The following is a 23,928-nucleotide window of genomic DNA, read 5'->3' on the forward strand; positions in this document are numbered from 1 at the left end:
GAGCCTGACAAAGTAAGAAAATGGATGGAGCAGAACTGCCTAGAGAAGGTAGTCCTTACAACACGTCTTTATTACATCTATGGAAGTCATACAACTATTTTCCTCCATAGCTGTATTAAAATAATAAATTAGTGTTTTTTTCTAATATTCTTAGAATGAAACTTTATTGGTTATTTTAAAAATATTTTGTTTAAATATGTTTACTAACTTTCATTTAAAATTTTTCCATCAATAGTCATAACTGAGATTGGTTATGTATTTTTACATCTAATAAGTTTACATCTTTTTTAGTTTCGGGATCCATGATAAATATGCTTCATAAAACAAATTTGAAAAATGTAACTTATTCTGCTTTGGAATAGTTTAAGTATTCTTAATATTTTGACCTTTAAAAAATTTGGTAGACTTCCCTTGTGACACAATCTGAGCCTGGTGCTTTGATTGGGGGAGATCTTTAAGTATTTCCTCCATTTCAGTCTATGATAATTTTTGTGTTTAGAGCTTCTTCTAATAGGGTCAATTTCATACATTGCGTTAAAAAAATATTCACAGCATTTACTCAGTTTTTTCATAAAATAGTACAAAGTAGTCTCACGATTTTTTATAATTTCCTCTCTTTTGATATCTATTTCTCCTTGTCAGTTCTAGTTTTGTGTATTTGTGCTTTCTCCTTTTTTTCCTAGATTAGGTTAGCTCATGGTTTCTTTGGTGACACCAGGCTTTCCTTAACTTGCAGCCATGTGACTCCAATCTCTGGTCCCATGGTCACATTGCCTCCTCTTGTCTCTGTGGTATTGTCCTCTGTTTCTCTATTATAAGGACACTTATCACTAGATATAGCGGCACTGGAAAATCCAGGACAAACTCTTCCTCCCAAGATCCTAAACTTAATCACATCTTTTTTCATATAACGTACTATTCGCTCTTTCACCATATAAGGTAACACTCACATATAAAGTAAGATTCACAAGTTCTGGGGATTGGGAGAGGGACATACCTTTTTGGATACCACTACTCAACCCACTACATTTTAATTTATATAATCCATGAAATAAGAAGTTGGGTTACCATCTTAATGTAAAATTATTGTAGTCTACAGTATCTTAATATCTTTATTAAGGGTGATTTTTATAAGCTGATGTTTAATAAAAATAAACATTCATATTTTAAGACTGAACAATGAAGACATTCTTTTTCTGCACATCTCTGCTTGATCGTTGGTCCTATAGACTGGATTATTTACTTCTAAGTCTCCAATAGATCTAATAAGAAAAAATTTGAATATTTTTCCAGATTCCACTAACATTTTTTAACTTAAAAATCATACTATTCCAACATAAAACAAAGTATATTGCATTAAGGCTACTTTCACACACTCTGAATTAACTTTTATTTGCAAATATTCTGCTCTAGTCTAAAGAAATGATATATGAAGCTATTTCCTTAAGGCAGGGCTCAACATGAAACTGCCAAGTTCGCCTGAGCTTATACTAATTTTAGAATGTCATTTTCATCTCTCGCCTGTTATTTTATCACTGACTCCCACCCTTTTGGTTCAGAGTACATAAGGGCGTTTTTTCCTTCCTGAAACCACTGTGGCTTTCTCCTTTAACACAAATTCCTTTCTCACAAGAAGGTGACCAAAACAAGAGTTAGCGTAGGTTAAGTACTTGCCAAGCTTATGGTGCTCAAGCATCACAGAATTTTTGTTCCCTCAATTTGTCTCTCTCAGAGAATAATAGTGTCGTTATGTCATTCATTTAAAATGCAATTCAGTTTATTTCTCTATCTGTATTCCAATTTAACGTTTGCCCCCATATAGGCTGGTTTTATATATTTTATTAAGTATATAAAACATTAGCGTAGTTCCAAAAGTCAGAACTACGCAAAAACATGTATTTTAAGAAGTGTCAACCCTTTGCTCAGGAGTCCCAGATCTAGCCAGTGATGCCACCAATGTCCAATTGATGAAGGAAGCACGGACAAAGAAGAAAGAGATCCTCTTTCAGATTTCCTTTCACCACATACCAGCCCAGTTCAATAATCAAAGCTAGTCTTACGGAAAATTATGACAGAGGCAACAGGTACTCTGGATACATCCTCCATGCTCTACCACGGGAAACTTTCTAAAACATAGGTTTATGACATTACCGTTTGTCTGATCCAGAGAATAAAAACCAAGCTTCTAAAAAAAAAAAAAAGTGTCAACTCCCTTCCCCCAATCATTTCTACCCTTTCCAGCCCATTCCCATCCAACCCCTTTAGATAACCAAGAATAGTCTCTCATATATCCTTTCTTTCCTTCTTGGTGGTATACATTTCAGATACACGTATTTTCTTATTTCCTTTTCTTTCTCATACAAAAGGTAGGGCATTATATTCTTCCATTTTAATTTTTTCACTTATCCTGAAAATCATTCCACATTGGCTCACAGATCTTCCTCATTTGTTCTATACCTGCCCAAGTCTCTGCTGCGTGGACATTAACACAGTTTATTTAATCTATCTCTCCAATGTTTCAGTGTTTAGGTCATTTTCAATATTGTGCAATTACGGATTATACTACAATGAAAAAACTTCACACGTTTCCATATTGTTTAAGGGGTACCTTCAGGGTAAACTCCTAAAAGTGGAATTGCTGGACCAAATGACAAGTACATATGTAGTCTTTTTGTTTTGCTTTGGTTTAGATAATGTTAAACTCACCTCCAGAAAATTGTACCAATTTGCATTTCCACCACCAATGTGTTAAGAATGCCTGTTTCCTCACAGAAGCAAAAACAGAAAGTGGTATTGTTATACATTTTAACTTTTGACAATCTGATAGATAGGAAATCATAACTCGGGGTACTTATATTTTTCCTTTTTCTTATTAAAGTGAGGCTAAATAATTTTTCATATGTTGAAGGGCCACTTTGTATCTTTATCTCTGAATTGTCTATTCATGTCTTCTGCACATTTTTCTATCAGATTTTAGTCTTTTTCCCTCATTTCTTAAAATTTCCTTATACATTAAGGATATTAACACTTTGTGACATATATTGCGAAATTTTCTCTGTCAGTTATGGTTTGAATTGCTAATGTTTATGTTTTGCTGCATTAAATTTTATTCATCATTTCTTTTATTGCATCAGTAAATGTTGAGTTCCAATCACCTTTTCCTTCATGCAGGTGAAAGAAGAATCATGAATGTTTCTTCTGGAATTACTTTATATTTTATATTCAGATTTCTGATCCATCTGGAATTTATTCTTGTGTATGATGTGAGTTATCGATCTGCTTTTATCTTTTTCCAAATGGCAAAACAATTGTCCCAAAGTCACTTATGAAAAAGTCCATCTTTGCTCTGATGATCTAAGATGACATCTTTATATTATAGTTCCAGATATTCTTGAATTTATTTCTAGACTTTTTATTTTGTTCCACTGATCTTTCTCTTCATGTTTTAATTACAGAGGCATTGTGTTTTTTAAATATGGTAGCGCTACACTTCTCGCATAGCTTTTCCTTTTTAATGTTTTCTTGGCTATTTATTGTTCCATACAAACTCTCATATTAGTCATCCAATTCCACTTAAATAAAAGTCTTGTTGATATTTTATTGAAATTATGTTAATTTATAAATTAGCTTAGAGAGAGTGACAGCTTTATGATGTGAGTCATCCTTTACAAGAACAGGGGAGAAAGTTTTTAATTTATCCACATATGTTTGTGTTTTTCAGGAGTGTTTTAAAGATTGCCTTATTTAGTTTTTGCAAATTTAATGTTGAATTTACTTTGGGCTTAATCTCCTTTGTTCCCTTTTAAATGGGGTTTCTGTACCATTATATCCAAAAAAATGGTTATTATTTCTGTATCTGAAGACTAGCAATTTTCTATTTCCTTATGTTAACTTTATATTCTGCTACTTCACTGAATTCTTTTTTATTATTTGAAAGAGTTTTACTATTGTTTCTAGGGTTTTCCAGGTACATGATCATTATTATCAGCAAATAGAAATTGTTTTGTTTCTTTTTCCAATTCTTATCCCTGTCTTGTCTGTTACTTCCAAGACAAAGCTGAATAGTAGTGGATAGTAGGCGTATTTCCCTTCGTGGAAGTGCCTCTAGCATTTTCCCATTAAGATGCTTGCTTTAAGAATGAGTTATACATTTATTAAGTTCGGTTTTGTCCAAAGATTTTTGAGCACCTCTGCAGATATTTGTATGATCTTTTTTCTCTTTAGATTTGTTAATACAGTACATTATTTTCCTGGATTTCCTAATAGTGAACCAAGCTTGTACTCCTGGAATAAATGTCACTTAATCATGGTTTATCTGTTTTTTTATTGTGATGTTGGATTCTATTTGTTAATGTTTGATTAAGCACTTCTGCATCAATATTCCTAAGTGACATTGGTAATAACTTTCTAATTATACTGTCATTACTTACTTCCTTAAAATAATGTTGATATTCTGGAGTAAGTTATAGAGCTCTGAGTCCATCTGGTCTTCAAAGGTCTGGGAGAATTCCCCTGGGAAGCCATCCAGGTGTGGAGCTCCCTTACAACCTTAATTGCTTCGAGGGAATTGGTCTGCTTAAACCATTATTTCTAACAGAGCCGGTTCTTTAGGAAATGTCTGCTCCATATAGGTTTTCAAATTTATCTGCACTGTTGTTGGCAAAGGAATCTCTATTTGTTTTTAAATTCATTAGATTAGTGGTTTGTATATTAATTTTTTCAAAAACCATGATTTTCACTTTATTAATTATATTTACTTTTGTTTATTTGCCTCCTTTTCTTTTTTTCTTTCTTTTTTGACATTTCCTAGCTTTTTGAATTTGGAGTTTAATTTGTTAATTTTCACTCTTTCATTTTCATTGATAAAAGCATTTAAGGCTATGAGTTTTCTTTTAATCACTCCATATACATATACATGTAATGTTTTTCTTCTATCCTCATCCCCATTTTTGACTTAGTGTAAGATGCACAATCAAATTCTTATCACTCCTCATGCTGAAGCTCATTCACTTCCTTCTTTGGGAGATTCTAGTAGATTCTCAAGGACTACTGGATACAAATTCCTGAGCTCTTGCATATTTAACAAACAAGAGTGCTGTTCTATTGCTGATGTACTTTGTGTGTTGTTTTTGAATCAAAAACATTTTGGTGTTTTTGAGGGTCTACAGCCAGCCTAGTACTCGTGCCTTTGTAAGATAGTTTATCTTTTTGCCATGTAACTTTGAGGACTTCTAAAACTATCTTTATAAACTGTAATAATTTTATTAAGAGAGGTCTCAGAATTAGTTGTTATGGGTCAATATCCCCCGGTATCTACTAAGCCCTTTCAATATATAGATTCTGACATTTTATTTACAGAAAACAAGGTTTAAAAAACATAGTTTTAAATATTAATTCTGTCCATTGTTTTGTATGTTTTTTCAGGGACTCCAGTTATACCTAACTGAATCATCTTTGCCTACATTTCATTTCAAATACCTTTTTCTTTTACTCTTTCTTATCTTTTTTAATCTCGTATTTTATTCTCTTGGTAGTCTTCTGATTTTCCTCAATGCTCTAAGATTTTGTTTGAATATCTTATTCCTTAGGGAATTCTTAAACTAGTTTTCATTTTTTTTAATGTAATTTAGACTATTTCTTCTGTTTTTCCTGAATTTAATCAACCCTTATTTTAGACTTTTTGTTTGTGTCCATTTCTGTTCTTGATTTTTAATTTCTGTTTCAAAGTGGTTTTTCTTTTCAAATCCCCAAATGCTTACTTAAGAATATTTCATTCCTTTTAATTTAGTGAGTGGAATTTTCATCAGCTGAATTAATTTGATTCTCATTTCCTGCTATATTTTTATGGTAGTTATATATAAATTATAACTGTGCCTCTGCATTGCTGTCTACAGACGAACTGGTGGTTTGGAGTGTTTTAAGAGATGCCTAGTTCAAGAGTATACTCTTCCATCAGAGTATTAAAATGTGGTCAATTTATTGGATGGCGCTTTTTTCAGAATCAGAGCTATAGGGGAGGGGTTGTTTGATCTTTGCTTTTTTTCTTTTGCCTTGTAAGATCACAAATGTACTTTCTTTTCTCTTCAACACATGGCTGTCAAAGGGTGCGTCTCCATTTTAAATTTGTCTCCTGAAGTGTCACCTTTTCAAAATGCCTCTTGACACAGTTTGCAGTTTTAAGTTTCTTCTCTGTTGTCAGTCAGCCTCCTGATCCACAGGGTCCTTTTTTCCCCAGTATGTTTACTTTTATGGTGGACTTTCTCTTTATGGTGATAGTTTCAGATGACTATCAGGCCTACTGCTAGTTCTTCCTTCTCTGTTTTATGCAATTTTTCAGGGACTGCCCTTGTAATTCACAAGGGCTTACAGCAGTGGGATGGAGTTAACTCACTGGGATTCCATGTTTTTGTAATTGCTGACATTTTTAAGTTTAGACAGTATTTATCTTGTTATGCTGAGAGCATGAATTTTAGTTCTTGCTATTTTTTTTTGGGGGGGTAGGATATGTTGGGAGAGTAAGATGGATACCATTACCTTTACCTCAACTACCCTTCAAATTAAATGGTTAATAATTCTGTGTCACCACATGAAACATGTCTAATGATTGTTATCTGTGAGAGCCCTAGTTTTCCACCCATGTCATAATACTGTCCCCAAAACATGTTTACTAATTCTCTAATTCTCTAGTATATGGTTGGTGTATACTGTTATATCTGAAATGACATAGGAAGAATGGGTATCTCAAAATCACAGAAGAATTATATATATTTAAAGGTCTGTCCAAAAAGATGGACCCCCCCCCAACCCCCTAGTAGTTAACTACCTGAAGGTGAAAAATGTCAGACAAAAAGGAAAAGTACAATATTAGGAAGCAGTTACATGGTACATAAGTATCCAGTAAGAGACGTTTGCTAAAGGCTATTATAAACAGATGGACATGGGTTCATGGCTCTTTCTAGCCTTCACTATTCTACCTCTCTTGATTCAGTTCCTCTGTATTGTGTGTCTTATCTTATTCTCTAAGTATTGTGTTACTGGTATCTTTAATAGAAATTTCACTCTATGAATTTAAGAGCTGGTGGTCTCCACTGAGATAAACCAGAGGACCAAGTCAAGAAGCGTTAAGGGCAAGAATGCATCTTCTCAGAAGTTCAAAGACTTTGGGTCCACCAACTTCTGACAACAATCTCTGTTTCTCTTAGGTCAAATTATCAAGAGTAAGAATCAAGCAACGTTAAGTGGCTGGCTATTTTTGATTACTGGTAAGGTGATATAATGGTGCAGGCACAGAAAAGTACTCAAATAATTGTAAATGAATAATTATCAGAAATGAAAATGACCATGACATTTCATAATCTTCTATTTGCCAATGACAGAATATGCTGTTTTGGAAAACGTTTATTTAAAGGCTACTATTCTGCTTCAAATGATACGAAATCCCTATTTGGGGGATCTAAACTACATGGAGAAAAGTATCTTCTCTAGCATTCTAAGGAACTTGATTTGTTAGAAATTCCAGGACCATTTTGAAATGGTGCTATCTACAGATTGCAAATATGTTTGGTCCCATGTGAACGGAACTAACTAAAAGCATAAAAACACATTTAAGAAAGATAGGCGGAAAAAGAGTGGGAAAACTTAGAAATGATACACAAAACACTAAATGATGCTTTGTTGCAGTAGACATTGCATACTAGCTCACCTGCTTCTGATAACTTGTCATATTATTATTACTCTTATTTTAAAGTTCAGGCACATGTTCTGAATAGGAAGAATTTGCTCCAAGTGGAACAAAATTAACTAATAAAAGATAGACTCAATGAATTTAAGAGATTACAGAAAAATTGTCTCACTGTAATAATGGCTGAGTGAAGCTGAGATGCTAGATCCATATTTTCCAGGGAAAAATTACAGTCTCTGTCCCAGGAGCTGAGAATAACTATACCCACTAGATGAAGGCCCAACTGTACATCTTCTAGAAACAGAGAAATGATTGAGACACAAACCCTGACCTCACAAACCTGAAAGTGAAGGGCCTCAACAGAATATGGGGAAATGCAAAGAAACAGGACTACTGAAATGCTTCAACATCAGATATATACTACAATTCTAAACAGAACATCAAGGAATCAATAGCTTTATGAAACAAAGCCCTCGTGTAAATAAAAAAGAAAAATCAGAACTATTCCTAAGAGTCAAGAGATAAAACTCATATAAGTTGTCTAAGAAAATGCATTCTAAATATTCTCTAAGGAGACTTCGGGGCAGAGAGCTGCTCTGGGCACTGGAAAGGCTGAGCCCCAGCCCACCTCTTTTATGTACTAGCCCCGTGAGCCTATGGATTCATTCCACCACTCTGAACTGCAGTCTCTTCTGATGCTCTTATTATTCTACAGATTAGAAAATTAATATCCATTGCCTATGGTTGACATGTTCTCTGCTCTTCTGATCTGATATTCCTAAAAACCTAAAGAAACAGAATTCATATCCTGCAGGATTTGTCATCTGTAGACAAGAAACTTCCTTCTCTGAGGCAGAAAAAAAAAAAAATGAAATCAGAAAAAGAGTTTCCCTGTAAGGAAAATAATAAGCTTTATCCAAAGGAAACTCGTGAAGCAATGACACAGACCTTTTGTTTTCCAAACACAAAGAAGCATTATGAAGGCTCAGACGCCAGCCCTCTGACAGCTGGGTTTGTATCTCAGCTCTGCTCCTGCCTCTGAATGTCTTAGGCCAGTTCCTAAACTCTGCCTCAGGGCACCTCACATTACTTTGCAAATACCTTAGGATCTGTGGTGTCATTAGCCAGATTTGGTTAGGCTAAGAACAATACACACAATTTAGATTCACTTTCCTTTCCTTTTTTCTAATCTACGGATTTTCATTAATCTTTGATTTTTCCGATAGCCAAGATCTAAGACATGGCTGTTCTCTCAAGCCTGTCAAGAATTTATCTCCATGTCTTTTAAAAAAATAAATTCTAAACCCATGGCTGTGTAAATGTCAAGGTTTGTGAGACAGTTTTAGATAATGACTTAAAGCCATAAAACATGGCTAGTACAGAAAATAGCAATATCTGTAGAGGTACCAGTTGTTTATCCCGTAAGATGCAACAGATCCACAGTAAGGGGTCCAACTTCCCTTCCTCTTCCCTTCCTTCCTTCCTTCTTTTCCTCTTTCTTTCCTCCTTCATTCCCTCCACTTCCCTTCTCCCTTCACCCTTCCTTCCCTCCCTCTCTCCCTCATTTTCCCCTTCCTTTCTTCCTTCTTTCCTACTTTCCTTGCTTCCTTCCACCCTTTTTCCTTTCCCATCTTGTACTAACTTCTTTGTTTCACTCTACAAAACGTCAGTTTAATTTCTAGTATTTGAAACAGCAGTTCACTCCTGCTCCCCTGTGAGTGACTTAATAAAAGTACTTCAGTGTCTAAACATAAACACAAGGCAAAATGTATCTCAATACATCTCTTTCCTGCAAAGATGAAAAGCTAGCTAAGCATTCCAAAGGAGTGAAGTCATGATTAAGGTGCCAAAAAATTAAATAGAAGTTACCACAACGGGATTTGTCTTCTTCATAAATAGGGGTCTCCTCTGTCCAGCTCTCTAGTAGACCAAAGGATCTAGAAGCCAAAAGCACACTGGAGCGTATTTTTGTTTCATCAATCAGTGCCACTTTGCAGAGATGTCGTATACGTTTACACACATGCTTTAGTACTGCAATTTAACTGCAAACTCCTGAGAGATTTAGGACAGGACTATACATATATCTGACAACGAATTTGAGAAAGAAAGATTCATCACATGGTGTTTAATAATTTGTGTTAGAAGCACAAATACATTTTCTCAAACAGGCCTATAGAAAGTCCAGCACAAAGATCCTGATGCTTTCTCAATGGTACTCGAATGTACGCTCTGTAAAAGTGGTGACTTTGTTGGTTTCATTCCTTGTGGCAGGCAAACTCAGTGATCCCTGCCTCCAAATACTCATGCCATTGTGTAATCCTCTCCCCTCAGGTGTGGACTGGCCTGCTGACCAATAACTGCAGCACAAATCATGGATGTTACTTTCAAGATTAGGCTACATAAGGCCTATACTTTCATTTTACTCTCTCTCTCTCTCTCTCTCTCTCTCTCTCTCTCTCTCTCTCTCTGTCTTTGAGGAAACAAATTGTCATGTTGCACAGGCTTGTGTGCCAAGAAACTGGAGGTGAACATGACCTCCAGTGAACTGCCAGCCAGGAACTGAAGTCCTCGGGGAACAACCCTTGATAAACTGAACTGCGCCAACACACACACACACACACACACACACACACACACACACACACACACGTGGGCTTTGAAGGGGATCTTTACCCAGTCAAATCTATCAGACCTCGTCGCTAAGCAGAGCCCCGGTTACAGCCTGAGCAGAGGACCTATCTATGTCAGGTCCCGAGTCCTGACCACAGAAGCAGTGAGATAATCAATGTGTGTTGTTTTAAGCCACTAAATTGGGGGTTATTTTTTACACTAAACAATAAATAACTAATGCACTATTTCCCCGTGCCTTGAACCATGCTTGGCTCATAGGGTGGTGCAATAAATACGACTCACAGGGATCAATAAATGAAATTAATTCATGTCACTGATACAAAAAAAGTTTCTGAAGAAAGTTAGTAAGCAATCCATCACAGTGCTGCTGTATACAACACAACAAGGTAAATAAACTTGATTGGCTACAAGAAACATGCTATCAATTTTCTAAAATAAACATATGGTAAGTAAATACAATTTCTGATAAAAAACATGTTAAACAAGCTTGTTAGTCATCATAATAGCCTCAAGTTTCACTTATATTCCCCAGGAGGTAACAATCAGCCAGCTATAGCTAAAAACAAAACAGTACTGGAGACCTTCTGACCCTTCTCAGCAAAAAGACTGACCAGGAACTCAATGTCACGATAAGATTCGGAACAGGCATAGCTCGAAGAGTCCTTTCACCTGACCTGGCCAGTGCCCTTTATTCTTTATGCATTTATGATTTTTAATTGGAAAATATGCTTCAAGCTTCTCACTCATATTCTCAAAAGCATTTGGGCCAACCTCTTCCCTTCCTCGCAATGCTTCTCATTAAATACTCTTTGTGAATTGTGGCCTGTGAGTCCACCTTCAATTTTAGTAAATAAAGAGTAAAAAATTTTTTACTCTTCGAGAGTAAATAATTTTTTAGAAAATTTCTCATTACCGGTTGTGATCTCTGCTATGAAAGCAAGAATGCTGAGATAAATCGCAGTGGCTGCAGAAGGAACAGTAGGTGCTTAGCATGATGGGAAGTCCTTTCTGAAATGTGACTTTCAAACTTTAAACTGGCGGATGAGAAGGATCCAAATATACAAAGGGCTGCTTTGGGGATATGGGCATGAAACAGCATCTCAAACACAAGGAACAGCACATACAAAGGCCCCGAGGAAAGGTTCCTCAGCAGAAGGTTGATATTACATATGGCGAACGTGAGAGACAACGATACACAATAAATCTATTATAGTTTGCTAAAATCTATTTTGATACAATCACAAAACATATTTTTTTCAAACAGTCCTGTAGGGAGCCCAGCACAAAGTCTCCTCACGTTTTCTGAATGGCACAAGAATGTCAGCTCCATAAAAGTGGCAGTTTTGCTTTACAACTGCTTGTAAAATGTGTTTGCCTCGTTTTTACTTGATCATTTTGACTGTACTCATTTGGAAAATTAATAGAAGTCATTTTGAACTTTTTGTTGTTTAATCATTCTGTTTTTCCCATAACTGTATGAGGTAAAAATTATTTCAGCTTCCAGGAGAGAAAAACTGAGGTTCAGGCAGGTTCGGTAAACACGCCCAAGGTCACAAAGCTAGTAAACTGGGGGATCTGATCTGGTGGATCCAACCACCTCGCCAGCCTAATCATAAAACAGAGACTAACATGGTGAGAAGAAAATAACAACAACAACAAAAAAGGATCACACAATTTTATTGAGATAACTGGCCTGGAGTATAAACACCTCGATTCTGTCTAAAATATGCCAAAAGTGATACCATCAGTCACTCTACATTCTCATTAAGGCTGCTAAGCTCAGTGAAGGATCCACCTTCCTCCAAAGGATGAGCAAATGTCTCCTTATTCCATAGGCAAATCCAACTTTGGGTTTGTGGCTAGAAGTCCAGGTTTACCATGTGCTAAAGGCTGGGTAACTAACACTAAAAGGCATCACGCCAAGGGGGAAGCACTCAAGTTTTGAGGACAATATACCTGGGACAAAATGGACCAATAAAATAACGTCAATATTATCGACCCTCAGGTTATGTGAGGCAAGAGATGACGTGTCTAGCAGCTACCAGGCAGGAGTAGCTTAGCTAAATTAAGGTAACTGTAACACTCAGAAAGTGATCTGCGATGTCCAATGATCTCTCAGACCTGAAAAAAGGATCTTATTCCAGAATGTAAAGTCTTTCCTCTGAGGGGAGGATTTCTCTATCAAAATGCTAATACACTGGGGAAACCTTTATCTGAAAAAAAATCTTCTGGTTGAAACCCTGGGTAGAGGGAGAGGAAACTGAGGGGCATGGGGAAAGCCCCCAAGCCCTAGGACCTCCTAAGGGAGGCAAGTCCTGGGAGGAGGGCATACGAATGACAGTGCACTCAACTCTGCACTTCCGTTTCAAACCACCAGGGGTAAAAGAGCTCCTCATCTATGACCTAAGCAGAGGGAGGAAGAGGTAAAGAGGGATTTTCATCCTCAGGATGGTTCTAATCTGGTACAGTTACAAACCTCATCTTTAAAGTAACTGTTTATTTCAAATGTCCTGCGCCAGTCACAACACAAAGCACAAACACGTCAGTGATATTTTCTTATCTCAATAACCTCTTTGTTTCGAAGACTAACTCTGAAAATGAAGGGACAATTATGCTGTCTACGATTTACTCACAAGATCTCCATGCCTCTTTTCTCCTCCCAGTGTCACTGACTGAAAGTGTTAATCGGTGGATTGCCTGTCGTTGCCCTGATTTATTCATCAGCGCTGAATACAGACCACAGACCACATCTTGCTGCAACTATTGAAAACAGGGGAAGAAAGGAATCTTAAGGGGTCTTTATTTGATGAGGAAAACAAGTCTTTTCATCTATTTTTACTTCTGCTGTCTTTAGACTCAAATACACAAGGGCCTTGGACGGTTTCCCATTTGTCATCTATTCGAGGTACCATTACTGCGTGACAGAGGAAGGAAAGGCTTTCTCTTTGCTGATGTGTCCCATGATGCTGGAGCACAAACCCGAGGCTAGCTGCGAGTCTCAGATGAGTTGCATTAAGTATCTTTCTTGGAAAGCTATAAAGCAATCATGAAAATGTTGCTCTTAGTAAAATAAAAATAAGAGAAAGAAGTTAGTTGGCAGGATTCTGACTATATTTCAGAGAAGTAACATGGCAGGATTCTGACTGTATTTCATGTGCATTCACAACTTTTCAGTGCAACAATATCTAAATAGTTGCTGGGTTAAATGGTAGCATGGTGGGTTTTCACTCCGAATATAAGGAGTAGTCTTCTCTTTGGGAGAGGGACTACTGTGCCAAAGATCTATGTAGTATTTTTCAGATAGTTTGGATGGAGAAGTCTGAGAGTATTATAAATTTGTGATTATTGGTTGGGGGTCGCAGGGCAGTGGAAGGGATTCTGCATGTTTCCACCCTCTGTCCATGTGAAAGGAGTTTTGCTAACATGCATGAAGGTGGTTCTTCATTGTCACAGCAACTAGGGTACGAAAATGGGGGTTGCTGGCATTTACTGCTAAGGGACCAGGGTGCAATGTCTCTCACCAGGAAGAAAGTCCCAGCACAAATGCTATCCGTGCCCCGCCGAAACATACTGTGCCCAGTAACAATTCTAGCCAGCCTCTCTCCCTACCCACTGTCCGCCTGGGGTTCTCTGACTCATGTCTTTAGGAGACGGACAGGACCCTGCCCAGGCAGCCACCTCCCCTCTTACTTCCTGGTCTGCCTGCCTGCAAAGAAGGGGTTACTGGCTGCTCCCCCAAAGTGGTAGACCTGCATCGTTTTATTCCTTTTGGGGTAGGGAGCAAGTTCAATTTAGGAGGGAAGAATCAGGAAGTTTACTGTGGTACACATCAAAACCCAGGCTCTGTGATGAGCTTTTTCAGTAATACGGATGACAGATGACGAGGGCTGTTATTATGGCCTTTCCGAAAGAAAGAGGGAGGGAGGGAGGGAGGGAGGGAGGGAGGGAGGGAGGGAGGGGGAGGGAAAGGGGGTGCGGGAGGGCGGAGAGCGAGAGAGAGAGAGAAGAAGAGAGAGAGAGAAAAAAGAGAGAGATAATGAATTACATCCTATATGATCTGGTTCTAACTGGCAGTTTTAAAACATTGTCCCCAGGTTCTTTGACCCTCCTCCCATAAAGAGAAGGGGTCTACATCCTCTCTCCTTGAACCTGGGCAAACTTGTAACCGCTTTGACCAATAGAGTATGACACAGGTGACGTGAATGGATTTCGCCGGGAGCATCACAAAAAGTAATGCAACTTCTGCTCTGTCTGCTGGAAAACTCCCACTTGGAGACATGACTCTCTACAGAAGTCCATGGTATGAAGAAACATGCAGGAGGAAGCCACGCCAGCTGGAGAGGCCCCAGTGGCGAGACCCACTGACAGCCCTAGTCTTTGAGTCATCACCAATGTATTAGTCAAGATTCTCCAGAGAAACAGAACCCAGAGGGCATGCATCTATATAGAAAGTGATTTATTTCAAAGAATGGGCTCACACAATTATGGAGGCTGGCAAGTTCAAAACGTGCAGGGTAGGCTGGTGGGGTGAAGACTCAGGGAATAGCCAATATTGCAGTTCAAGTCCTGAGGCCACTAGCTGGCGGAATTCTTTCTTACTCAGGAAGATCAGTCTTTGTTCTATTAGCGCCTTCAACTAATTAGGTGAGGCCCACCCACATTCCCGAGAGTAATCTACTTTACTCAAAGTCACCAATTTAAATGTTAATCTCATCTAAAAATGCCCTCACAGAAGCATCCAGAATATCTGACCAAATTCTGGGCACATGGCCCACCAAAACTGACACAAAAAATTAGCCATCACACCTGCCCAGATGCCAGCTCAGGTGAATGAAGCTTTCTCGGCTCTTTCAGACCAAGTTGGCCAACAGCTGAGTGCCAATGAATGACTTCAGTCGATGCTAGAAGATGCTAGAAGGAGCGAAAGAATCACCCAGCCAAGCCCTTGCCTGGTTCCTAACCCGGAGTACGGGAGCGCTATGCATTAGTTATTTTAACTCACCGAGTTTACAGGTTGCTTGTTATGCTTGGTAACTGGAACTGTAACTCACAATACTCCTCACCTCTCTTAACAAGCGTCAGCTACACTGGACATCTCAAATACACTAACTCCTTCTCGCCTCAGAGACTTTTTACCTGACATTCTTTCCGCCTGTAATATCCCCCCCCACACACCCCCCATCTTGGCTTAGCTGGCTTCTTTCATCCTTCCTGCGTCAGATCAAATACAGTGGTACCTCGGTTTTCGAACGGAATCCGTTCCGGAAGACCGTTCAAGTTCTGAAACGTTTGAAAGCCAAGGCACGGTTTCCCCATAGAAAGTAATGCAAAATGGATTAATCCACTCCAGACCTTTAAAATCAACCCCTAAAACTACAAATTTAGCATGAATTTTACTAATGATACCATAGATCCATAAAATTTACAGCATTCATAAACCGAAACGTTCATCAACGGAGATGTTCGAAAACTGAGGTACCGCTGTGTTACTTCCTCAGAGGCCTTCCCTGACCACTCTCTCTAAACTGGCCTCCCTCTCTATTTCTCAACTTTTTTCATTCTGTTCATTTTCTTCAAAACATTCATCTCAATTTGAAATTACCTTGCTGTGTCTTTGGCTATTGGCTTCCCCCAATTAAAACACTAGTTCGATAAAGATGGGTCTTTATCCAGCTCATTTATTGCTTGTACAGTGATTTGTGTTCCACAAATATTTGTTGAATAAAAAGTAATGAATGCTTATGTTGTATGACTTCAGCATTATGTTCACAGGCCTCAACTTACTCTGTTTTCACAAAATTTAATAAAGGAAGATTAAAATTCCCAAGTGATACGGAGGATGTTTTTCTCTTTCTTCTGCTCTTTTTTCCCCCTCTTCTAATGAGATGAGCAAATACTAGGGGACGAAAATCCTTGAGTCCTTTTATAGCATCTCAGGGACAAAACCACGACATTTTTATACTTGAGTATCTATGTGGTTTATTTATATGTTTTCCTAACACTTCAGGATTAATTACAAGACCATTGTAAACTGAGAAAGGGAATAAATATTCTCTCTTCTCTCCTGGAGACCAATTCTACCCTTAGCCTGTGTGTGATACAATCTCAGCTCTTGTTTCCTCCAGCCCCCAAGGACGGGGCTTTCAGAGAGCTTGAAGAAAGGGAAGGAAAGAAGCAGGCCCATCCACCACCCATTTTTTGTTTCCCCTCCATTTTCCAGTTTTTTCATATGCTTGAAGTATGAAAACCATATCCATTTTTCCCCATCCCCTGAACTCAAGTCCTGAAGCACGGGTCCTTCCTACCTGCAGCTGCCTCCACGCCCAGCAGACACCCACTCCTACCCTACATACTAATTCCCTTGTATGCATTCTGATTTTCCCTGGTATCAACCATGTCTTTTACTTTCTGCTTTCTGATGCTTTGACACTGGGAGACTTGCTGACCCTGGAGAGCCTGCCCCTCCCAGGTTAGCCAATTCCTAGAGATAGCAAACAACTCACCTCCAAGCACACTTTTCAAGTACCAACCAACCCAGACCCCACACCCAACCACCAACTTTACTGGGCTCTGATACTGAGGCCACTATCCACTGTCCTAATCACACCACGACCACGTACCAAACAGCTCGGACAAACCCTACACCCTAGAGCCCACTGAAATTATTCAAGCTCGCCATGCTAAGTCTGCTTACCCTGCCTCCCCATTCCTTGCCCCAGAGAGCACAGGGAAGGCTCCTGCCCACAGTTCCCTTCTCTCCTTCTGCCTCATGACCAATTCTGGTGCTTCTCCATTTGCCCCCACCCAAGGTGTGGTGTGCCCCCTCCTCTTGGGAGCGGTGAGTGACAAACTAACTTCAATGACAGTTATCTCATTTGTGGACCACACTATACCTCAAATTTTGCATTGATACACTGTATTTTAAACCGTCTCTCTACACTGTAAGTAAAGTCAGTGCCTTAATCATTTGGGGGCAACTCAGATTCTGTACTTAGTGCTCAGTATTTTAAGTTTTATTTTAGCAAGATTTTAAAATTCTTGATTTAAATCACTGATGCACTCAAGAAACATTTATTGATGCCTTGTGTGTACTAGGCATTGTGGAATGCTCTGGGGACAGGAAGATGAATTAAACATGTTTCAGGCAGGCTCCTGGTAGGATAAAGACTCGAGACATAGTTAAGGAAAGAATAAATGAATGAATGTCTCCCCAGAATTCACAAGCTGGAGCGCATTATTTGCCGGATAACCTGGTGTGTTCCCTTCATAAAATCACTGTTAACACTAGAGGGTTTTAAAATAAACTGATTTGTCTTGTTCTATCCCATTCTTTACACAAGCTATTGCAATTGGGAATCTAAAAGATGATTCAATTTTTCCAAGTTATTACCAGATTTAATTAAGTCTTACTTAGAAACATCTTGAGACTACAGCCTAGCTATCCTTCAGAACAGCCTGCGGACACTGTTTTGGGGGGATAGAATATAAATATTATTAATAATAGTGAACACTTATTGAGCTCTTAATATATGCCAGGCATTGCACCAGACATGGTGTATGCATTATCTAATAACACGACATAAGTATTATCATCCTTATTTTATAGATGAAAAAAATGATGCTTAAATAGGGAGAATAATTTGCTAAATGCAGCACAGCTAATAAACAGTGCCAGAATTTGAATCCAGTCAGTGTTACTCCAGAGTATACTTGTTTATCAACTAATCCTAATATGAGCTAAGAAACTACAATTTTCTAAAGGTACATTGTTTAGGCCTGTCCTTAAAGTCCATTATAGACTTTGGGCCAATCTTCATCCCCAGGAGCTTTCCTACCCATTCAAAATTCTGCTACTAAATCTACAATATTTGAGTACAGCAGAATCTTTCTTCTAATAGTTTACTAGAATTTGTTTTTAAGCTTGCACTGCCCGGTCACCATCCACAGGGGCCTAGTAGGTGACAGAATAAAATGAGCTATTAAAAACAACAACCACCACAAAAAACACATAAACCTCCAGAATAGTTACTGTCCAAGAACTCTCCATAGAAGAGTAGTAAGCTTTAATAACTGCAATCATATATAGAACGCATTTTAGGACTCAAGCTGTTAAGAGAGTAACGAGTTCTTTGCTTCCTTGTTTGTATGTCTTTCCCAAGGAATTTAGTTACAATCTGATGATGATGCCTTAGCTTTAATTATTCTTTCTAGTGGTCCTCTCTAGACTCGACTTACTGCATTGAGGAAAAGCTTACTGCTCTACGTAAGACAATTATATCTTCATAGACCAGGCATTGGGGAATGCATTGGGGAGTCTACAACTTCAGTCACCTTGAACCTCGGATATTTCTTAATGCACATTTGTGGGAAAGACATTCATAGGACGCCAACTAGTGTGTAAATCTCAAATCTGCTCTTTTGTTTCTCCCTGTGTATGGCTGCATATTAAACAAAATTACCATAACAGACAAACGGAACTCTTTTTCTGGCACCTTGAGTTTCAGAACTCCCAGGGGAAACACTGAAAGCTACTCCTTTATCCTTCTTGCGTCCAAAAGAGAAATCGATGAGTTGCTGAGTAAGGCTTTTGATCCCTTGCCAAGCCTCAAGCTTCTTTAGACCCTAGTCGAATGGTATTTGATACTTCTTTTTTAAAGACTCAAATCTCCCCATTCCAGCCTAACGGGAGAAGACACATCTCAAGGCTTTCTTTCATTCCACAATAAGCACCAAGTGCCTACTATGTGCCTGAGTCTGTTCTAAGGCCTTGGAGATACAGCAGTGAATATGTATTCTATTTATCACTGAGGAGCAACAGAAGTACCTTTGAGTTATTTGTAATTCCCACTAGAACCAAACCACAGCGCAGAGCTCAGAATCTTATAAGTTAGGGTGAGAAGAGACCCCAGGAGTCTTTGGAGCCTCGCAGCTGCCTAGGGCTCTGTTGCCAACACTTAACTAGAAAGGGGTCTTTCATAGGCACTGTGGGGAGGAGGTGTGAGTCCCTCATATTTACATGCAGAGTTGGCATGCAAGTATGCGCACTTTCAAGGGCCAGGAACTAGATTTCCTCGAATTCTCAAAAAAGGTACGAGATTCCACACAGATTACAAGCATTCCCTTAGCACAGCCGTAGCTGCAAGAACCCAGAGGATTACACTTGCACGTCTTTGCTAAAGGTCACCTTTTGAACCAAAAAGTAATGCCGTGACAGTCCCTCAGTCCTCCCTACTCTTCTCACTTTGTCCCCAGAAAGCTCCAGGTGCAGCTATAAGGCAGAGAGGGGACGAGCAGCGCGCAGGCCTGAAAGTAAAAGGACATCGGTTCCTGTCCTGCTCGGCTGCTGAAGACGAGTCCCCCACCCCCACCAAAAAAAAAAAGGCATTAGCGCCTCTCTTCTCCGGACCTCACTTCGGACCTAGTTAAAACTTAGGGCCTGTCTGCCCTCGGCTTCCAAGTTCTCCAAGAGCAATAAAGACCCAAGGGGAGCAATTTGGGCCTTTTTGGGAAGGGAGGTGGCCCCGCGGTTCCCCTCAGCGAGCTGTCGGGGTGCACACCTGCGCAAAGCCCCGGCGAGTGCGCGCCCCTCCCCCTGTACCCGCGCCCCGAGCTCACACGCGGCCCTCCTCTCACGTCCCTTCCACACCGCTGTACCCTCCACGCGCGCACACGGGCCGCAGCCTCCGAGCGGGACTCGGGACTAGAGCGCATGGGCTGCTACTAGTACTTCACCGTCTGTCACTGTCGCGTCCGCCTCCTCCCCTGCCGGGTGCACCTCCAGCCACAGAGGTTTCGGGTTGGGGGGTGACAGCGGCCCAGCCGCGAAGAGCTGCTCCTCGGTCACGAAGCGCAGCTGCACGCGGTAGTACAGACGCGCGGGGACCCGGGCCGGCGCGGGGGCCGTGGCCATGGTGCGAGCGCCTCCGCCCGAACCCTGGCGGCGCCTCCTGCGCGCCCTGGGCCCGGGGAGAAACTGCCGGGGGAAGGGGAGGAACTTGGCAGCGCTAGCCACCTTCCTCACCTCCGCTGCAAGTTCAGTCTTCGCGCTGGAAAACGCCTGCTGACTTCTCGGACACCTGCTGACCTTCCCCCCCCCCCCCCCGGACACGCGGACCTCCCACACACATCTCGCGGGAGCGCGCAACGGATGCGCACGTGGGCGTAACTGCCTCGCGGGGCAGCATCTGAGAACACTCAAGTTTAGAGAGTGCGCGACGCACCTGGAGACAGTTGGGGTTTGGAAGCAGAAGGGTGACACCTGCTGTTCGGCCGGACCGCTCTGCGGCCGTGAACGTCGGTTTGGAACCGGCCTTGGCTCCGGCTCTGTGCTTGGTGGGCACTCACGTCGGTTTGGGGGCTACTGGCGCCTACGGGGAAGCAACCGTTCCAAGTACCGAGCTCTTTCCTTATTGACAGGATCCCGACAGCGGCAGCGAGGCGGTGTGGAAGCCTGGGGCTTCGTGCAATTGTCTGGGCCCAAGGACCACTCTAGCCTCCCCTCACTTAATTCGGAATTGAAAACTTGCTCCTAGATTGTGAACCATTTCCCTAGAAGTGGGTCGGGAGGTCCAGGGACTCTTGTCCCCAAGTTGACGCCTGACTCCCACAGCTACCTACCCTAGCCACTTGGTTCCAGCATCAAAGAATGAAGGCTGCAAACCCTGGGGAACCATATCATATGTTGTTAACCTCCTAAGCAGAGAAATTCTGCTGCAGGGGGTTAAGAAACGGAAATGGGCCTTTTGACGCGAGTCCCCTACAGTCATAGACTCATGAGCCATTGAAGGGAACTTTTCTTCCACTTCTGTGTGTCCTCCATCTGTGGCCTGACAGAATGAATTGCAAGGAGGAAACAAGGATTGTAAATCTATTGGGATTCCAATGTCCTTACCTAAGCAGACTGACTTTAGAAGAACCAGCTTCCATAGGGGCCCCGGGGCCTGTAACTTCAGAGTTTCCAACTGGAACTGCTAAATCCAGGCAGGCTTTATGAAATCTCATTTATCTCCTCCGTCCCACCCCACCTCCCATGTGTCCCAGTTCCTTTTGTAGCCTTCCTGGCTCCTACCCTTATACCCTCCCAACGCTTTCTCATCCCTTCTTCTCTGTCTCTTCTCTAAGTAACCTGCTCTTCCTCTTCCTTGTCTCATTCTCACTTCCTGCTGCCTCTTGGCTTTGATTTGTGCTCTGGAAGCCCCTGGAAAGCAGGTATCCTTTAAAGAGTTGGAGTGTGGAAAGAGTTCTGCTGTAAGGACGACAGAATACCTACATCCTGCCCTCACTGTGTCGTTCTGCCTCTCCTGCTTCCAGGCTCCTCAAAGCATGTTCCCACCGTCCCTATTCCTTCTCAAGCCCGCCTTAATGGCACTAGGTACTTTTAGGCTACCCAAGAGCCTCCAAAGTAGCTCTTAGAGTTCTTTATCCTCCTGTTTAAAAGCTTATTCACCCTTCAGATGTTGTCAGCTGTTAACTTGGAAAGTAAACCTGGGGAGGGTGACGGCTTTATACTAAAATGTGAATAATGGACGAAAAATGACTCATAAGCACCTCTAAAAGGGCAGTATTTGACCTTAGTAGAATTCCTGTCATACTCTCAAGAAACCTGGAGTTCTGTTACTTAATAGCAATCTCTCTCCCACATTAATGAAGGGGACACAAACCCAACATAGGCTAACTTGAGCAAAAACTCAAAATAGCGTGATTCGCTAAAAAGCTGGGAAGTCTAAGCTTTGGTCGTGACTAGACTTAGGAACTCAATTAAGGTGAACCAGATGGTCTTGACTCCATCTTACAGAGAGGCCTTAATCATTTGCTGAAAGCAGTCACTGAGCTGATTTGCAACCTTTCAGCACTCCTCCTCTAACTCCAAAGCAGCTTGGGTCATTTGAAAATGACTGACTTGCTGTGATAGGTCTACCCAATTTGAGACTTGGACCAGGGAGACTGGAAGCCTTACTGAGTTCTCCTCCTCGGAATGTTGGATGAGCAGATAACTAAAGAGAGGAAGTAGCTGGGATGACATAGCAAGTAATAATCATGACATCTAACGCCAAGTGCTTACTACACGCCTGGCACTGTTCTAAGCATATTACATTTATTCATTTGCTCCTCCCCACCCCCTGTGAGACAGACACTATTATTACCCTCATTTTCACTGATGAGGACACGAAGGCACAAAGATTAACTAACTTGCCCAAAGTCACAGCTTAGAAGTGCATAACTCCTCTACAACAATTCAGACAGAAAAGTAAGTCCATAAATAGCCTTTGCTACCACTTCTCAATGTGGGAAGCTAGTAGACTCATTTCTTAGTATTCCAAATGGATATAGTTCAAGATCTTTATGAGTCCCCAGAATTGTGAGCACAGAAATATTTAAAAGGTTCCCACTTCCTCTCCTCTCATCCTCCAACCCTCATGCAGAAAGTTAAGAATTGCTTAGACTTTCCCACAAGTGTTTCACCTTCCAGTAGTTTTTGTTTGTTTGTTGTTTTTGTTTTTGTTTTTTTTTGTTTTGTTTTTTCTGTTTTTACACTCAAGCAGTTTTTGCCGTGGTGCAAACACCTGTAGCAGCACAAAGTTCCATGAATCATTTCTTTTTAGTTCTGAATTGAGTATAAGGTAGATTCACTCTCATCCTCTATTTGAACCAGCATTGAATTCAACTTTCAAACTTCTGTTATCTAACAGCCATCACACTCTTCCACCTCTTATTGTTGTCATCAGCACGTTCTTCTCCTGATGAAAAAAAAAAGCCACCGAACTTTTTTTTTAGATCAATTCAGGAGACTGACTGAGAAGACAGAAGCGCCAGCCTGCAACGCAATGTTGATGGAGAACAGCTGGGCAGACTTATCTGCTCCTTCCTGTCTCTGTTCTGCCAGCCTCAGCCTGTGCCAGGGGGACACTGTGTCTTACCAGCTCTTCGCAGAGACTGAATGGAGGTCAGAGGATCAAACTAGGGAAACCAAGCCATGGCCTAGATCCTTCCTCTGTGTATCCTCTAGAAAGAATAAGTCGCCTCGGATGTGAAGCAAAGACCCTGCCACACGATTTTCCTGACAGACCTCCACCACTTCCACCTCCGGATGGACACCGTTGTCAGGATAGCATCAAACACATAGACTTTTTTCGTGCATATTATCTGTGTCCAAAGCTTTGAGAAATTCTTTCTACCCTGTTCTTTCTCCATCTAAAACATGAAAAAAAGAAAAATCCTCTGGCCAGCATCATTTGAGGGTCTGTGGGAGGAAACTCAGCTCAGCGTCAGCATCTGAAGGATATCATCAGACCAGTGCCGAGCTGAGAGGGAGAAAGGAGGTCCAGAACCAGGTGCATACCTGAGTGGGCATATGCACCTCTGTCTATCTCCTGCTTCCCACAGGAAGCAGCCCAGTCTGTTAATGGACTGCAAATTCAATAGTTTGAGGTCTAGACTAGCTTCTTCAATACCCGGGGAGCCCTTTCTTTTATCTGAGGGCAGATCCCACCTCCTGGTCCAGACATTGTTTTCAGAGGGACTCAAACCTCCTGTTTCCTTCCCCTGATTTCAAAGTGTATTATCCTCAGCAGTCTGATGGCCACACTACTCATTATGGTGTTCCACACAAAAAAAGA

The 23,928-nt window shown here is 40.7% G+C and overlaps 1 protein-coding gene across 5 annotated transcripts in view; it reads right to left on the bottom strand.

Annotated features, from left to right (window-relative positions):
- The window catches only part of LOC109446342 (histone-arginine methyltransferase CARM1-like), a 236,591-nt gene extending 216,284 nt beyond the window's left edge, over positions 1-20,307 (bottom strand). For 3 of the 5 annotated variants that reach the window (XM_019729679.3, XM_019729702.3, XM_074330492.2), the window contains exon 1: positions 20,045-20,307. In XM_019729679.3, coding sequence (XP_019585238.1) covers positions 20,045-20,222 — 178 coding nt within the window. In that variant the 5' untranslated portion in view covers positions 20,223-20,307. The remainder of the gene's footprint in view (positions 1-20,044) is intronic. The other 2 variants (XM_019729683.3, XM_019729685.3) reach the window with 2 other exon arrangements.
- Positions 20,308-23,928: the final 3,621 nt, after the last annotated feature.

This window comes from Rhinolophus sinicus, chromosome 16 (assembly GCF_057876585.1).
Source record: "Rhinolophus sinicus isolate RSI-liver-muscle chromosome 16, RSI-T2T, whole genome shotgun sequence".
Classification (NCBI taxonomy): Eukaryota; Metazoa; Chordata; class Mammalia; order Chiroptera; family Rhinolophidae; genus Rhinolophus; species Rhinolophus sinicus.